This window comes from Patiria miniata, unplaced genomic scaffold (genome assembly GCF_015706575.1).
Source record: "Patiria miniata isolate m_02_andy unplaced genomic scaffold, ASM1570657v1 HiC_scaffold_20, whole genome shotgun sequence".
Taxonomy (NCBI): domain Eukaryota; kingdom Metazoa; phylum Echinodermata; class Asteroidea; order Valvatida; family Asterinidae; genus Patiria; species Patiria miniata.
In genome coordinates this window covers 9,574,165-9,588,701 of record NW_024037059.1, presented here as the reverse complement: position 1 = coordinate 9,588,701, position 14,537 = coordinate 9,574,165, and the positions used below count along the sequence as shown (strand labels likewise).

Below are 14,537 nucleotides of genomic sequence, written 5' to 3'. Positions count from 1 at the left end.
AAAATTGACTATCACAAAGCACAGGTCAGTGGTTGTGAGCAGGGAAAGCTCTTCCGCCTTATGGATAAACTCTCTGCTGTTAGACCCAATAAAGTCCTTCCATTGCATGAATCATCCAATCAGCTTGCAGGAGAATTCTCCGAGTTCTTCTGTGAAAAGATTGAATCTGTGAAAACTGAATTAGATAGCTTCATCGGAACTATTGTTCCTACTCAAGATGCAAAAAGAGATGTTCACCAGCTCTGTAATTTTCAGAGGTTGACACCCGACGCGATTCGCAAAATTATCAAGGACTCGAATTCAAAGTCTTGCTGAAGCGGTGTTTTGACGAACTTCTACCGGCTGTTCATGAAATTGTGAACTTCTCCATCACATCTGGGGAAGTACCTGGTAGTTTCAAAGCAGCCCAACTAACACCATTGATCAAGAAACCATCACTCGACCCCGATCGTATGAAGAACTACCGACCAGTGTCAAACCTCTCTTACTTGTCTAAGATTACTGAGCGCTGTGTCGCTGCTCAGTTAACTAGACATCTTGACATGCATAACTTACATGCTGAGAGACAGTCTGCCTATCGTAAACACCACTCTACAGATACAGCTCTTGTACGTGTTTCGAATGACATTCTTCGAGCTGTGGATACACATGAGGAGGTTGTTCTTGTTCTGTTGGATTTGACAGCTGCGTTTGATACAATAGACCATGGTATTTTCTTACAAAGACTGTCAAACCGTTACGGTGTAACTGGAACAGCTCTCCAATGGTTTAAGTCATATCTCTCTGGCCGCACTCAATCGGTTGTGATTGACGGATCGCAGTCTGACCCAGCAACTTTGACAAATGGTGTCCCACAGGGCTCTGTACTTGGGCCACTGTGCTTCACAATGTACATCGCACCTCTTGAAGAAGTGGTTGCATCATTTGATGGCGTCCAGTTGATGTCATACGCGGATGACACACAACTCTACATGGTCATCAACTCATCGAAGAAGACTGCTGCAATTTCGGAACTTGAACAATGCATCAACTGTGTGAAATCCTGGATGATCGCGAATAGGCTGAAACTCAATGATGGGAAGACAGAGGTTCTGCACATCACATCCAAGTTCTTGAGGCGATCATCACCTACTGACACATTTGCAGTTGGTTCGAATGTCACTCACACAGCGTCTGCTGTATGCAACCTCGGGTTATCATTTGTCAAACATGCTGGCATGACCACACACATAAAAATGTACCCAAGTATAGTTTCCAAACATAGTGACAATTTCTCTTCCAAATTAAGCTTCGTATCTCTGGTATAGTTTTTGGAGTTCTTTACCATCGAGGCTTTTGAGATTTTTGACGGTATACTCTTTTCCTAAATGAGTCTCCAGACGCTACTACAGCGCACAGTCGGTCTCTGTGATCTGTGTTTTGATTCGATGTTTTGCTGGGGTCACTTAAAGCAATTTTTAAGTCTTCTATTTATTGAAAAACAAGTGTAATTTTAGCAGAGCTGAAAAAAAACGACTAGATGTTATGTCGTATATGATAGTGCAATAACATAGATACTGTAAGTGTAAAACAATAAATTAAGAGCTATGACGATAATAGCAAAAAAATTAAGTATTCAAATAATGCTATCATTTTAACTAGTTATAAAGCTAGTTGATTTTTTGTTGTAAAGCTAGGTGATTAGCTAGTTGATCTTTGTTGATAAGCTAGTTGTAAAGCTAGTTGATATTTGTTAATTACATTATTTGTTTTTTGTTGTAAAGCTAGGTGTTTTTTTGTTGCCCAGCTACCAGTAGTTGGTATTTGTTGCGCAGCTAGTTATTTTTAGCTGCTCATTTAGCTCTTAATTAAGTGGAGGCTCGGTCTGTACGACTAATTTACTATATTTTACATCTCTCAAATGCTGTTTTATATGATCTCATAGTTTGAAGGGTACGACATCGTTTTTCGTCTAATGCATGATCAAAAGATGTTTTGAAAACTTTCCTTGCAATAAAATAACGCCAACCAAGCGGTATTTCTCTGTAATAAACACTGTTATATTTTTAAGTCAACAACCACCAACTGTGATTAAAATGTCTTCCGCTAAATGCCATAAAGCGCGCGTCTGTTTACGATATTTAATCTCTTGATCCAAAGAGCAATTGTCTTCGATAAACAGTGTAGCAAAACCCACGAATGCTTTCCTGTAACCATCAATCGCTTCATTGAGTGTACAATTCCAGATGGCAGAGGTATACCTTCGGATCTGTGTTAACCCACTCTCTTTGGATATATACGTTTGATTTTTAAAGACGGTAGGACAAATGCTGACAACCACTTCAAATATGTATTATAGTCTGACTCTAGTATACAAAATGCATTTGGTTTTTCCCGAATTTGTTCTTATACCAACAATTAAATCACAATGCGGCTGTGTCATTTTAACTTAAACTTTTAAAATTCTTTTAACTGCTTTTAAGTTAAGACGACAGAGATTTAAAATTTCCATCTTCCAAGGTCAATTGACCGTCCATGATTAAAAATACGTACATTGTGAGGTCACCTTGGTTTTCGGCTTCTCTGAGAAATTGAACGTTGATGCCTTCTCCGTCTCCAAGTTTCCTACCGGATCCATGAGTCGCCGAGGTCGCAACCAGTCTAATTTAAGTCTTTGGTTACTCCGCGCCCGCTGTAGGTATCGATGTCTCCAAAAAACTTGCTAATTTCATTCCAGTGTTGGTATTAAAACATGCTGGCAAGTAGAGTTGATTAGGTTTACCTTCTACAGTCACCGATGTTTTGGTTATTTTTGGATTGGAAAAATTGCTGTGGATTTTTGACCATGGGATCTTTAAACAAAACCAAAATACCCTTGAGACTCCTGATAGGTTGATTGACGCTGTCGTTCCAAAGCATGTCCGATTTGTTGACCGACCTATTAACTACAAGTGAGTGAATTCTATCAAACAGGTATTGCATCAATCCCTTGTGTTTATTTTTGTTGGTGGTAACCTGTGTTAATAGCGATCGCAGCCCCCATTCTGAGTTTAGACATGTTTTCTCTTTCAATTCTCGAGTACGCCATGTTTTGAGTCACTGTGCCATTGAGCCAATTGTCTTTAAAATTGTGATACTGAGCATGAAGGTTTGAAGCCTGTTTAGATGAAGACCCATCTGTATGCAGTAACTGTTACAAAATGTACATGTACATTATGTATTTGTAAGCTTTTCTCGTCTTTGGTTTTGCAGAATGTGCTGAAGGGGACACAGTGTGTCAAAGTGACGTTGAGAAGGATATGCAAGGATTAGAAGCCATCAAGTCTATCCATAGACAGATTGATGATGACCATAATGGCAATGTGGACCTGTCTGAAAGTGACGAGGTAAGTTGCTTACTGTGTTTCCTACTTTTCAAAATAAATCAACAAATGCCCAGTGTCTTTTAACTTTGAAATTTTAAAGTTACCCCGGTAGTGCTAGGCTTGGGTAATGAGATGTCATGTTGAAAAAAAAATGTGAATATAAATTGTGACCAGCCCCCCAAAAATTAGTCACAAATTGCCAAAGCTACTTCTGAGTTTAAAAACCTCTAAATAACAGAAAATAACACAATGGAAATAACAGGAACAGTCGACATTTTAAACCAAATAATGTCTTTAAGGCCAAAAAAAAAAAGTCTCTGGTTTCTGGTATGCGCGCGCGTCGCCGTAGCCATGCGCGTCGGCAAAATGAAAAAGTTTTTTTTCCAATACAAGATGATGTCTCAAAACCGCCAAACTCACTGGTTCGACTGGAATTCTGCTGCTGCACAATTTTAACGTGTTTTTAGATGGGGTTATGATCGAGAATAAGCTTTATGTGGCCTTTTTGGACTCCCATATATTTGCACTAAGTTTAGTCGGGCACCATTTGCAGTCATCAGCCGACATTTGAAGCCAAAAAAAAAAAAAAACAGGTAAAAAAAAAAAAAAAAACTGTGTCGCCGCACCACTTTTGGGGCAAGCTCCATACCAGAAACCGGAGACTTTTTTTTTTGGGCCTATGTGTTTATAATGTGAAACAGACAGAGAAATCAAAAGCAGGATAAGATACATGTACATGTACACGTATCTGTAGCTGTATCGGTAAAGCATCCCACGGGAAACATCACACCAACTTAGAGAGAAGACAATGAGAAGAAATGACAGTTTTAGAGGTGGGAGGAAAAGCCCAGAAGAACATTCTGGGGAAAACCCATGGAATCAGGTAAGGACTGAAAACCCAATCCACATGTTGACCCGGGCAGGATTCGAACCCGGGTCACAGTGGTGGAAGACGAGGAAAGTACCTCTATGCCAACCTGACTCCCCCATGTATGTGCCTCCTACTGAATGCCTCCTACGAACATTTTAACAGCACTTGAAAAGTTGTCCAGGATAAGACTCATTTCATGAAATCCGGTCACAATTTTTGTATTCTCTTTTTATGACATCATGAATATTTAATGAGGCAATATATCTCGACAATACTTGTATAATTCAATTCAATTCAATGCAACATTTATTTCCAAATCATACAAACACTGTAATAATTACATGAAAAAAAAAAAACCCAATAGTTTGAGGCATAAACACAAAAAGCCGAAGCTTGTAAGGGGAATGCCTTGGAGTTAAATGAACAATACCGGGGTATACATTTGAAGTATGATAGTAAATAAGTACAACATATACATATGTACAAGTTACAGAACAGAAGAAATGTAACATACACACAAACGAACAAACAAGCAAACGAACACCCCAACTAACCAACAAACAACCACAACAAACAAACAAACAAACGGACAAAGGGCGAACAAATGGTAATGAGTAGAAGTTGAAATACTAAAATAATATTATATGATAGAGGAAAAATAATGTTTGAATGACGCACAGGGTTGAACTACATGTAGTTTGGAGTAATACAAGGAGGTATGTGTAGACGGACGGAGAAATGCAAACAGGTAAAGGTATCAGGGTGAAACAAATAGAATAAAAGTTAAAAAATAAAAGTAAAAAAAAAGTCCATTAGGAAAATTACAACAACAACAAAAAAAGATTTAGTGGAGAAAAACTATGTTACATAAAGAGAGAGAGATAATATTGGATGGCCTTGAGGGGCATATACATACATGTATATTGGAGCTATAAAATATCGAGTGCAATGTATTTTTTTATCCTCAGAAAAAAGCCATCCAATATTTGTGTTATTATAAATATTTAAATAAGGCTGACTTGATCCGAAAGAAGTAATTTTCATGTCGCTGTCTCATAAAAAAATCACCCCAGTACCACTTCCTCGGTACTATAATGTTAACTTCAAGAAAATGTAGGGGAGAGAGATAGTGTTCTCATGCTCTCCTTGATATATTTGTCTTAGAACCTACTTTTTTTGTATTCCTTAAGGTGTCTAGTAAATGAATTTTTTGGGGGGGGGGTGGGGGGGGGGCACTTGTTCCCCAGTAGATGTCCTTGCCCCGAGGTGTTTAACAGCCCTCCCCCTTTAAAATCTTGAATTGGAAAAAAAACATATCGACCAGAAGTTTAACCCTACTTTCCTGGTATTGCACGCTTTGCTTTCAAAATAAGATGGGCAAGTTCTAATCACATGCAATGAATAACCAGCATGGTGACACTTAGCTCAAACTGTTCACACTGTTGGGGGATGGGGGGGGGGGGTGGGGGGGGGGGAACCGGGGTATCCACTGGGGACACATGCTCCCACTAATGATCCCCCCCTTTGATATTTGTTAATAACGTTAGTTGTTTTTTGTTGTTTGTAAAGCTAGTTGTTTTTTGTTGCCCAGCTACAGGTAGTTGGTATTTGTTGCGCAACTAGTTATTTTTAGCTGGTCAATTAGCTCTTAATTAATAAGTGGAGGCTCAGTCTGTACAACTAATTTACTATATTTTACATCTCTCAAATGCTGTTTTATATGATCTCGTAGTTTGACGGGTACGACATCGTTTTCGTCTAATGCTTGATCAAAAGATGTTTTGAAAACTTACAATAAAATAACGCCAACCAAGCGGTATTTCTCTGTAATCTTTTAAAAGGCTGTTATATTTTTGAGTGACACCTACTGGTACCTCAAACTGTTCACACTGTTTGGGGATGGGGGTGGGGGGGGGGGGGGAACCGGGGGTATCCACTGGGGGATATGTGCTCCTACTTATGATGACCCCCCCCCTTAGTTACACCACTATCTAGAGCTAGCAAGATGCTGTATATAAACATTTGAAACAACACATTAGGGCTGTCAAGGACAAGTATTTACAGGTCAACGTGCACTTTGTGTATGTAAGTACGTGTGTAAATATATGCAAATTAGAATTTTTCCGTGGACATGCTATCTTTAAAAAAATCATAACTTTAAAACTTTAAAACTTTAAGAGCGCCCATCCTAATTTTTTTGAAAGATTGTTGCTGACATCATAAACTAACATTTGGAAAAAAATTACGAAATTTGAAGCATATTGTTTTTTGTAATTCAAGGTCAAAGGTCATTTCGTTTCATTTTATGAAATGGAGGCCATTCAAAGAGCTTTAATAAGGGAATAACAGTGTGAGGATCCGGTCTTCACTGCGTGATAATGACCGGGTGTGGGGGTGACCGCTGTTAATGGACTGAGACAAAGTCGAGGTCCATTAACAGCAGTCACCCCCACACCCGGTCATTATCAGTGAAGACCGGATCCTCACACTGTTATTCCCATTAATAAATACCTTTTTAACGAAATAAACAGTTAAAATGCTCCAATTTTGTGACTTTCTTTCGGTGATATTTCCAGACTTTTTTGTGTTCATGTTCATGGGCCATATTTTAGCTTAACAGCTATAACGACGTAAACTCAACAGAAACTGCTGCTGTAGCGAAACAAATTACAACAATGTTTTCATATCTTTACCTGATGGAGGAAGCTGAAATCTCGTTTACACATTCCTTGTGTCCAGAATTACAAAGATGCTTGGTTTAGGAAAGGTAAATATGTCGGTGGGTGAAGTGTTCAAAGAAAATAAATCGTAGATCTTTCGTCGTAAACATCCTCAGTATATACTGCACTGCTGTACGATGTCGTTTCAAAACTTCCTTACGCGCGCGCACGCACGCATCCCTAGCAACTGTGTTGCGTACGCGCGCGTCAGTCTCACGCGATGGGGGTTGAGCGCATGTGCAGTGCTCTATTGTTACAAGCTACCGCAGGACTGTTACTATAATTTGACCAATCATTGGCTTGCATGGGGCTGAACGGGGCTGGATCAATGCTGGTTCAGGGGCCATTTATTTGCTTGATCTTTGAAGCCGGTCCATTATCACCGTTAATGCCCGGCCACGTGATCGAGTCTCGACCAATCAGAAACCATCAACTCTCCAAGGTATTTAGGCCCCATCTCGATAATGAATGCCCGTTATTTCCCGTTCTATCTGCGTTCCGGACGATCAGTCTGCAGTTGTCAAGGAGGGCGGGAATCTGCAGACTGGACAGGTGTGTTCACTCAAGCACGGCGACTTTAATGAGCAGGACCAGCCGTGCGCTTTTGTTATCTCAACAATGATGCAATGAATAAACACGAGTCAACGTAGACCTCGTGAATACACACGGCCGGAACGCAGAAAGACGATCCGTTTTGTTATCAAACAAAATTGTTCATTATGATTGTGTGAGCAGGAACCGGCCTTTTAAATACAAGTGAATATAATACTAGGGAAGCGAACATCGAAGCGAATTCGTCATCTGCAATCATTTCCAGAAAGGTTTCTGTAATTAATATAATAATTTATTTCATGGCGAGAACTTGAACTGTCGGTATATGAACATTAATTTCACCGAAACCTTTAGGCTTTAAACCGAGTTTTCTTACGAAGATCGTAACAAAAGCCGATGGTACATGGAACATATTCACTGCGTATAAGATAACTGCCGGGATAACAGCGTTTTTTGTGTGTCATTCTAACAAAGTATTTCACTGCATTTTACTCCCAGATTGCCGTATTTCAATTCAAATTAATGTTTCCGAAGTTCTCCACTTCATTATATAACGATGTGTCACGTAAGTTTGCCGCGAAATTCTGAAGAATTGAGAAGTTTTATGCTTCTATAAGAATTACCATTTGGAAATTTAAACACAAATTGAGGTGGGCAACATTCCGGGAAATAAATCACTGCTAAACGCTAGGAAAGAATTGTGAGGGTCTATTAAGTTTGCGTTTAAATTCTTATTTATTTGACGTACATATAAAAAGGCCAAGGAGTAAAATGTTTTAAGAAAAGAATACATGAAACAGCCGTTTTGCTGGCGGGGATTTCCCCCAGCACGCAACGCAAACAGTCAGCTCCCAAATACAATTGTGTACTAATTCAAGTGGCTGTGATCCTGGTAACACGACGCATCGACGACACATCCAACCGCACATGTAAGACGCAGAAGGACCTGACGCACAGACTTCGTGCACATTTCACCAGTTAGTAAAAAAGGGGACATTTTACTGCGTCGTACTACTGCAAGTAGTGGTACAGCTTCAACACCTTGGACAAATGGAATTTCCTTTTCCAAGTTGCACATTTAATTCGAATCCTGATGGCCCTGACACTTTGGTATTCGACTAGTGAGTGAGGATCCGATGGAAGTTGACTCCTAGCCTTCTAGACCACATGCTCCACCGCTTTGCAAGACACGTTCAACAAGCAGTTTTCACGGCGGTTTTATCATGTTTATTGACGAGACAGTAATATTATTTAACAGAATCGTATGAAATCATAACCTAAAGTGTTTTATAACTGGATTAATCTTTTTGGATTAAATACGGACTGATTTTGAGTAGAAGAGTGCGGTTGGATAGAATAATAAAATTATTGGACATAATATTATAGTCACGTCACCATGGTCACTCTGACTGATTTATCAATTTTTTTTTTATTAAATATAAAAAATAAGTATTTATGATTGTATAACAATAAAACGATTTCAAAAAGGAGGCATGTAAACAACCTCTAATTCAAATGCAAAATGTAATGAACTAAGTTCTGGGTAATTATTTTCGAGAAATGAACATTGCACTGATTTTATTCCCCGGCCAGGCCATTCCCGCACCGGTACGTATAGCTGCCTGCCATAATGAACTCACAGCCCCAGTCTTACGCCAGCACAGTAAACAGCCGTTGACAACTCCAATCTATCCTGGCCTTTGCGGGAAAGCGTTGGCTCATTGCCAAACAGAGCGTGGGAAACAAGACAAACATGTATATCGTCATGGCTACGAAATTCTACCACCAATGAGAAGGCCCGATGCCAACATCCGAGCAATACTGTTTCAGTCGACATGGCTGATAGGTTATAAAGCCGCATAGCTAGGACCGCCCAAACTCATCACGGTTGAAATTCATGCGGATTTCTCAAACACTTCTATCATAGCAACATAATTGTCAAGGAAACCAGTGACGTGCAGTGAAGGACCTCGTAAATATTCATGAGTCAGTTTCTACCAAAATGTCTTCCATGATGATACTGGGTGATTTTAAGTTCTACTCGTGCTCTTTTGTCTGCACTAGATAATGGTGTACTCCTAAAAATGTGCAATAGGTCTACACGAATAAGTGGTTTTCTGCTCTTGTGCATAGACATTATTTTTCAACCCTCTGAAAATTCGTTTTTATTCTTTGATTATTTTTTAGCTCCCATTAAAGAAAATTGCTCTGCCGCGGTAAAACAAACTTATTATAATTATTTCGATGTCTCATTCAGAAGTGAATAACACCATATTTCATAAAGAACACAATATAATTATATTAAAAGCATAGGGACTTCATGCTGTATTTTCTAAAGATACTACGTCGTTTAGTTTTCAATATTTCTTACATATTCATTACACGATAGAGCAAGGAACATGATTACATGACATTTGTATACACCCATCATTTTTCTTACATTCTAGATTTGCGGAAATGAACACTCTAATGACTATGCATACATATAGAACTTCAGTAGTTTTGGGCCGAGGTATTCATTCTTCGAACGCTTCATTACTCCACCTGGATTAATTACAAATAATTATTATAGTGAATACCAAAGGGTCTCTTAATGACGTCTAAATATTTTTGAACAACATTTCATATCATTGCCGTGACGTGGTAACTTGTGCTGATCTCCCTGTACCGTCAAGTAAATGGTAGCTTTTTGAGTACCTACTCACAAATCGACAAGGAAATGTCAATACATATTTATATATGGGCCAAACAAATTTTCAATATTTACTGGGCCTTAAACAAATTTTCAATACCTAACAGAATGTTTGATGTCAAAGGAATCCCTTTTAATAAACATTAAGTTGATTTTCAAGTCAGGTTTAAACCATCTAATAAACAATGGACCGATCCAGTAAACACCGCCCCATGGTATTCTGACCAATCACAGCCGTGATTTATGTCCGACATGCGTGCACAAAAGTCCGACATGCGTGCACGCGCGTATGATGCGCGCGGCAGGAAAACACAGTGTGGCATTGGAGAGGAGCACGTGTTAATTTGCCCACGAGCGCAGTGGGAGGGGCTTACTGGATCGGTCCATTAGTTGTTTTCAAGGCAGGTTTTTAGCAATCATAACAACAAAGTTTTGATTTTATTCCCAGACCTTTATTCTGTCAAGACGCGCGGAGAAAACACCGCGATGCGGCCAGACAAAGCCACACAGCTCAGCCCACCGCGCGTTACGCGTTTGGCACGGTCAGATCCTGCTCCTAGCCCCTGCACAACACAGCAACAGGGATAATACGTGCAAATTACCACGTGTCAAACAAGTCTGGCAACGGCCGATCCCGCTCCACACAAAATGCCATCCCCGTACAAAAATACATTCGGTAGTAGACTATCAGTCTGGTTGCAACTCTCGCGACCGTTGTCAGCCACAATTTGCTCGTTTCGCCTCCGTTCAACGTTTGGAGGTACATGTATTTCTCCGTACTTGTGCCTCTCTAATTATTTCAATCGAAACCGTCGGATCGAACACGTACGTAATTTTATTATACACAAACTTGCATTAAACCGTCATGTTTTCTTTTGGATAATACCAGAAAAAAATCACTTGCTGAAAAGGCTTATACTAGACCCCCTTCATTTTTATGCCCCGCGGCGAAGCCGAAGGGGCATACTGTTTCCGCCTTGTCCTTCCGTGGGTGTGTGGGTGGGTGGGTGTGGGTGGGTGGGTGGGTGGGTGGGTGGGTGTGGGTGGGTGGGTGGGTGTCCGGACAAATCTTGTCAGCGCAATAACTTGAGAAATACTTAACATATGAACTTCAAATTTGGTTTGTGGATTGTCCTTGGTAATCTTAAGAAGCCTTTTGCATTTGGGGCCGAAAGGTCAAGGGTCAGGGTCACAGTGGCTGAAACAATAGAAATTTTGTCAGCACGATTACTTGAGAAATACTTAACATATGAACTTCAAATTTGGTTTGTGGATTGTCCTTGGTAATCCTAAGAAGCCTTTTGCATTTGTGGCCGAAAGGTCAAGGGTCAAGGTCACAGTGGCTGAAACAATAGAAATTTTGTCAGCACGATAACTTGAGATATACTTTACATATGAACTTCAAATTTGGTTTGTGGATTGTCCTTGGCAATCCTAAGAAGCCTTTTGCATTTGGGGCCAAAAGGTCAAGGGTCAAGGTCACAGTGGCAAAAACAAAAGAAATTTTGTCAGCGTGATAACTTTAGAAATACTTTACATATGAACTTCAAATTTGGTTTGTGGATTGTCCTTGGCAATCCTAAGGAGCCTATCGCATTGGGGGTCGAAAGGTCAAGGGTCAAGGTCACAGTGGCTAAAACAATAGAAATCTTGTATTTATTCTGAGATCATAGGGATTAGGGATTACTTGATATAAAACCTACAGAAGACACTAATGCTGTCAATGAACGTTCCATTTGACCAAGGTACATGTAAGTTGATGTAAGAGTGGTGTTATGTCATGGAAACAGTCACGGTTGCGGGGCATTTGTGTTTGTAAACACACCTGACTTGTTGGATTTTGCATTTGACCATTTTTATGCCCCGCGGCGAAGCCGAAGGGCATACTGTTTCCGCCTTGTCCTTCCATGGGTGTGTGGGTGGGTGGGGGGTGTGTGTGTGGGTGAGCTTGTCTTACATACGCAGTGTGGACTTCCGAACAAAAGACATCCACATAATGTAGGTAGCACCGACGTTGTGTGGACTTGCCCCACGTCCACACAGTGTTTCCCCATTTCTGGAAAACAGGTTTAGAGGCATTTCTGGGTTAGGTTTATCGGTAGCAGAATGAAGAGAAACACTAAAGGGAATCATAGAAAAAAAATTGGGTTGAAAGAGTTTTCACAGTTTGAGAAAAATGAGTTTTTTCACTGGTTTTTCTTAACTACACGAAAGCAATGGAAAGTCCACACTAGTCATGTGAAACAAGTATGGGTGGGTGGGTGGGTGTGTGTGTGTGTCCGGACAAATCTTGTCAGCGCGATAACTTGAGAAATACTTAACATATGAACTTCAAATTTGGTTTGTGGATTGTCCTTGGTAATCCTAAGAAGCCTTTTGCATTTGGGGCCGAAAGGTCAAGGGTCAAGGTCACAGTGGCTGAAACAATAGAAATTTTGTCAGCACGATAACTTGAGAAATACTAAACATATGAATTTCAAATTTGGTTTGTGGATTGTCCTTGGTAATCCTAAGAAGCATTTTGCATTTGGGGCCGAAAGGTCAAGGGTCAAGGTCACAGTGGCTGAAACAATAGAAATTTTGTCAGCGCGATAACTTGAGAAATACTTTACATATGAACTTCAAATTTGGTTTGTAAATTGTCCTTGGCAATTCTAATAAGCCTTTTGCATTTGGGGCCAAAAGGTTAAGGGTCAAGGTCACAGTGGCTGAAACAATAGAAATTTTGTCAGCACGATAACTTGAGAAATACTTTACATATGAACTTCAAATTTGGTTTGTAAATTGTCCTTGGCAATCCTAAGAAGCCTTTTGCATTTGGGGCCAAAAGGTCAAGGGTCAAGGTCACAGTGGCAAAAACAAAAGAAATTTTGTCAGCGTGATAACTTGAGATATACTTTACATATGAACTTCAAATTTGGTTTGTGGATTGTCCTTGGCAATCCTAAGGAGCCTATCGCATTGGGGGTCGAAAGGTCAAGGGTCAAGGTCACAGTGGCTAAAACAATAGAAATTTTGTATTTATTCTGAGATCATAGGGATTAGAGATTAATTCATATAAAACCTACAGAAGACACTAATGCTGTCAATGAACGTTCCTTTTGACCAAGGTACATGTAAGTTGATGTTAGAGTGGTGTTATGTCATGGAAACAGTCACGGTTGCGGGGCATTTGTGTTTGTAAACACACCTGACTTGTTGGATTTTGCATTTGACCATTTTTATGCCCCGCGGCGAAGCCGAAGGGCATACTGTTTCCGCCTTGTCCTTCCATGGGTGTGTGGGTGGGTGGGGGGTGTGTGTGTGGGTGAGCTTGTCTTACATACGCAGTGTGGACTTCCGAACAAAAGACATCCACATAATGTAGGTAGCACCGACGTTGTGTGGACTTGCCCCACGTCCACACAGTGTTTCCCCATTTCTGGAAAACAGGTTTAGAGGCATTTCTGGGTTAGGTTTATCGGTAGCAGAATGAAGAGAAACACTAAAGGGAATCATAGAAAAAAAATTGGGTTGAAAGAGTTTTCACAGTTTGAGAAAAATGAGTTTTTTCACTGGTTTTTCTTAACTACACGAAAGCAATGGAAAGTCCACACTAGTCATGTGAAACAAGTATGGGTGGGTGGGTGGGTGTGTGTGTGTGTCCGGACAAATCTTGTCAGCGCGATAACTTGAGAAATACTTAACATATGAACTTCAAATTTGGTTTGTGGATTGTCCTTGGTAATCCTAAGAAGCCTTTTGCATTTGGGGCCGAAAGGTCAAGGGTCAAGGTCACAGTGGCTGAAACAATAGAAATTTTGTCAGCACGATAACTTGAGAAATACTAAACATATGAATTTCAAATTTGGTTTGTGGATTGTCCTTGGTAATCCTAAGAAGCATTTTGCATTTGGGGCCGAAAGGTCAAGGGTCAAGGTCACAGTGGCTGAAACAATAGAAATTTTGTCAGCGCGATAACTTGAGAAATACTTTACATATGAACTTCAAATTTGGTTTGTAAATTGTCCTTGGCAATTCTAATAAGCCTTTTGCATTTGGGGCCAAAAGGTTAAGGGTCAAGGTCACAGTGGCTGAAACAATAGAAATTTTGTCAGCACGATAACTTGAGAAATACTTTACATATGAACTTCAAATTTGGTTTGTAAATTGTCCTTGGCAATCCTAAGAAGCCTTTTGCATTTGGGGCCAAAAGGTCAAGGGTCAAGGTCACAGTGGCAAAAACAAAAGAAATTTTGTCAGCGTGATAACTTGAGATATACTTTACATATGAACTTCAAATTTGGTTTGTGGATTGTCCTTGGCAATCCTAAGGAGCCTATCGCATTGGGGGTCGAAAGGTCAAGGGTCAAGGTCAC

At 40.1% G+C, this 14,537-nt stretch overlaps 1 protein-coding gene across 1 annotated transcript in view; it reads left to right on the top strand.

Moving 5' to 3' along the window:
- The first annotated feature begins 887 nt into the window (after positions 1–887).
- LOC119727347 (stromal interaction molecule 1-like) overlaps positions 888–14,537 on the top strand; it is a 174,421-nt gene continuing 160,771 nt past the window's right edge. Inside the window, exons 1-3 of the mRNA XM_038199200.1 lie at positions 888–1,145; positions 2,162–2,234; positions 3,232–3,365. Coding sequence (XP_038055128.1) covers positions 888–1,145; positions 2,162–2,234; positions 3,232–3,365 — 465 coding nt within the window. The remainder of the gene's footprint in view (positions 1,146–2,161; positions 2,235–3,231; positions 3,366–14,537) is intronic.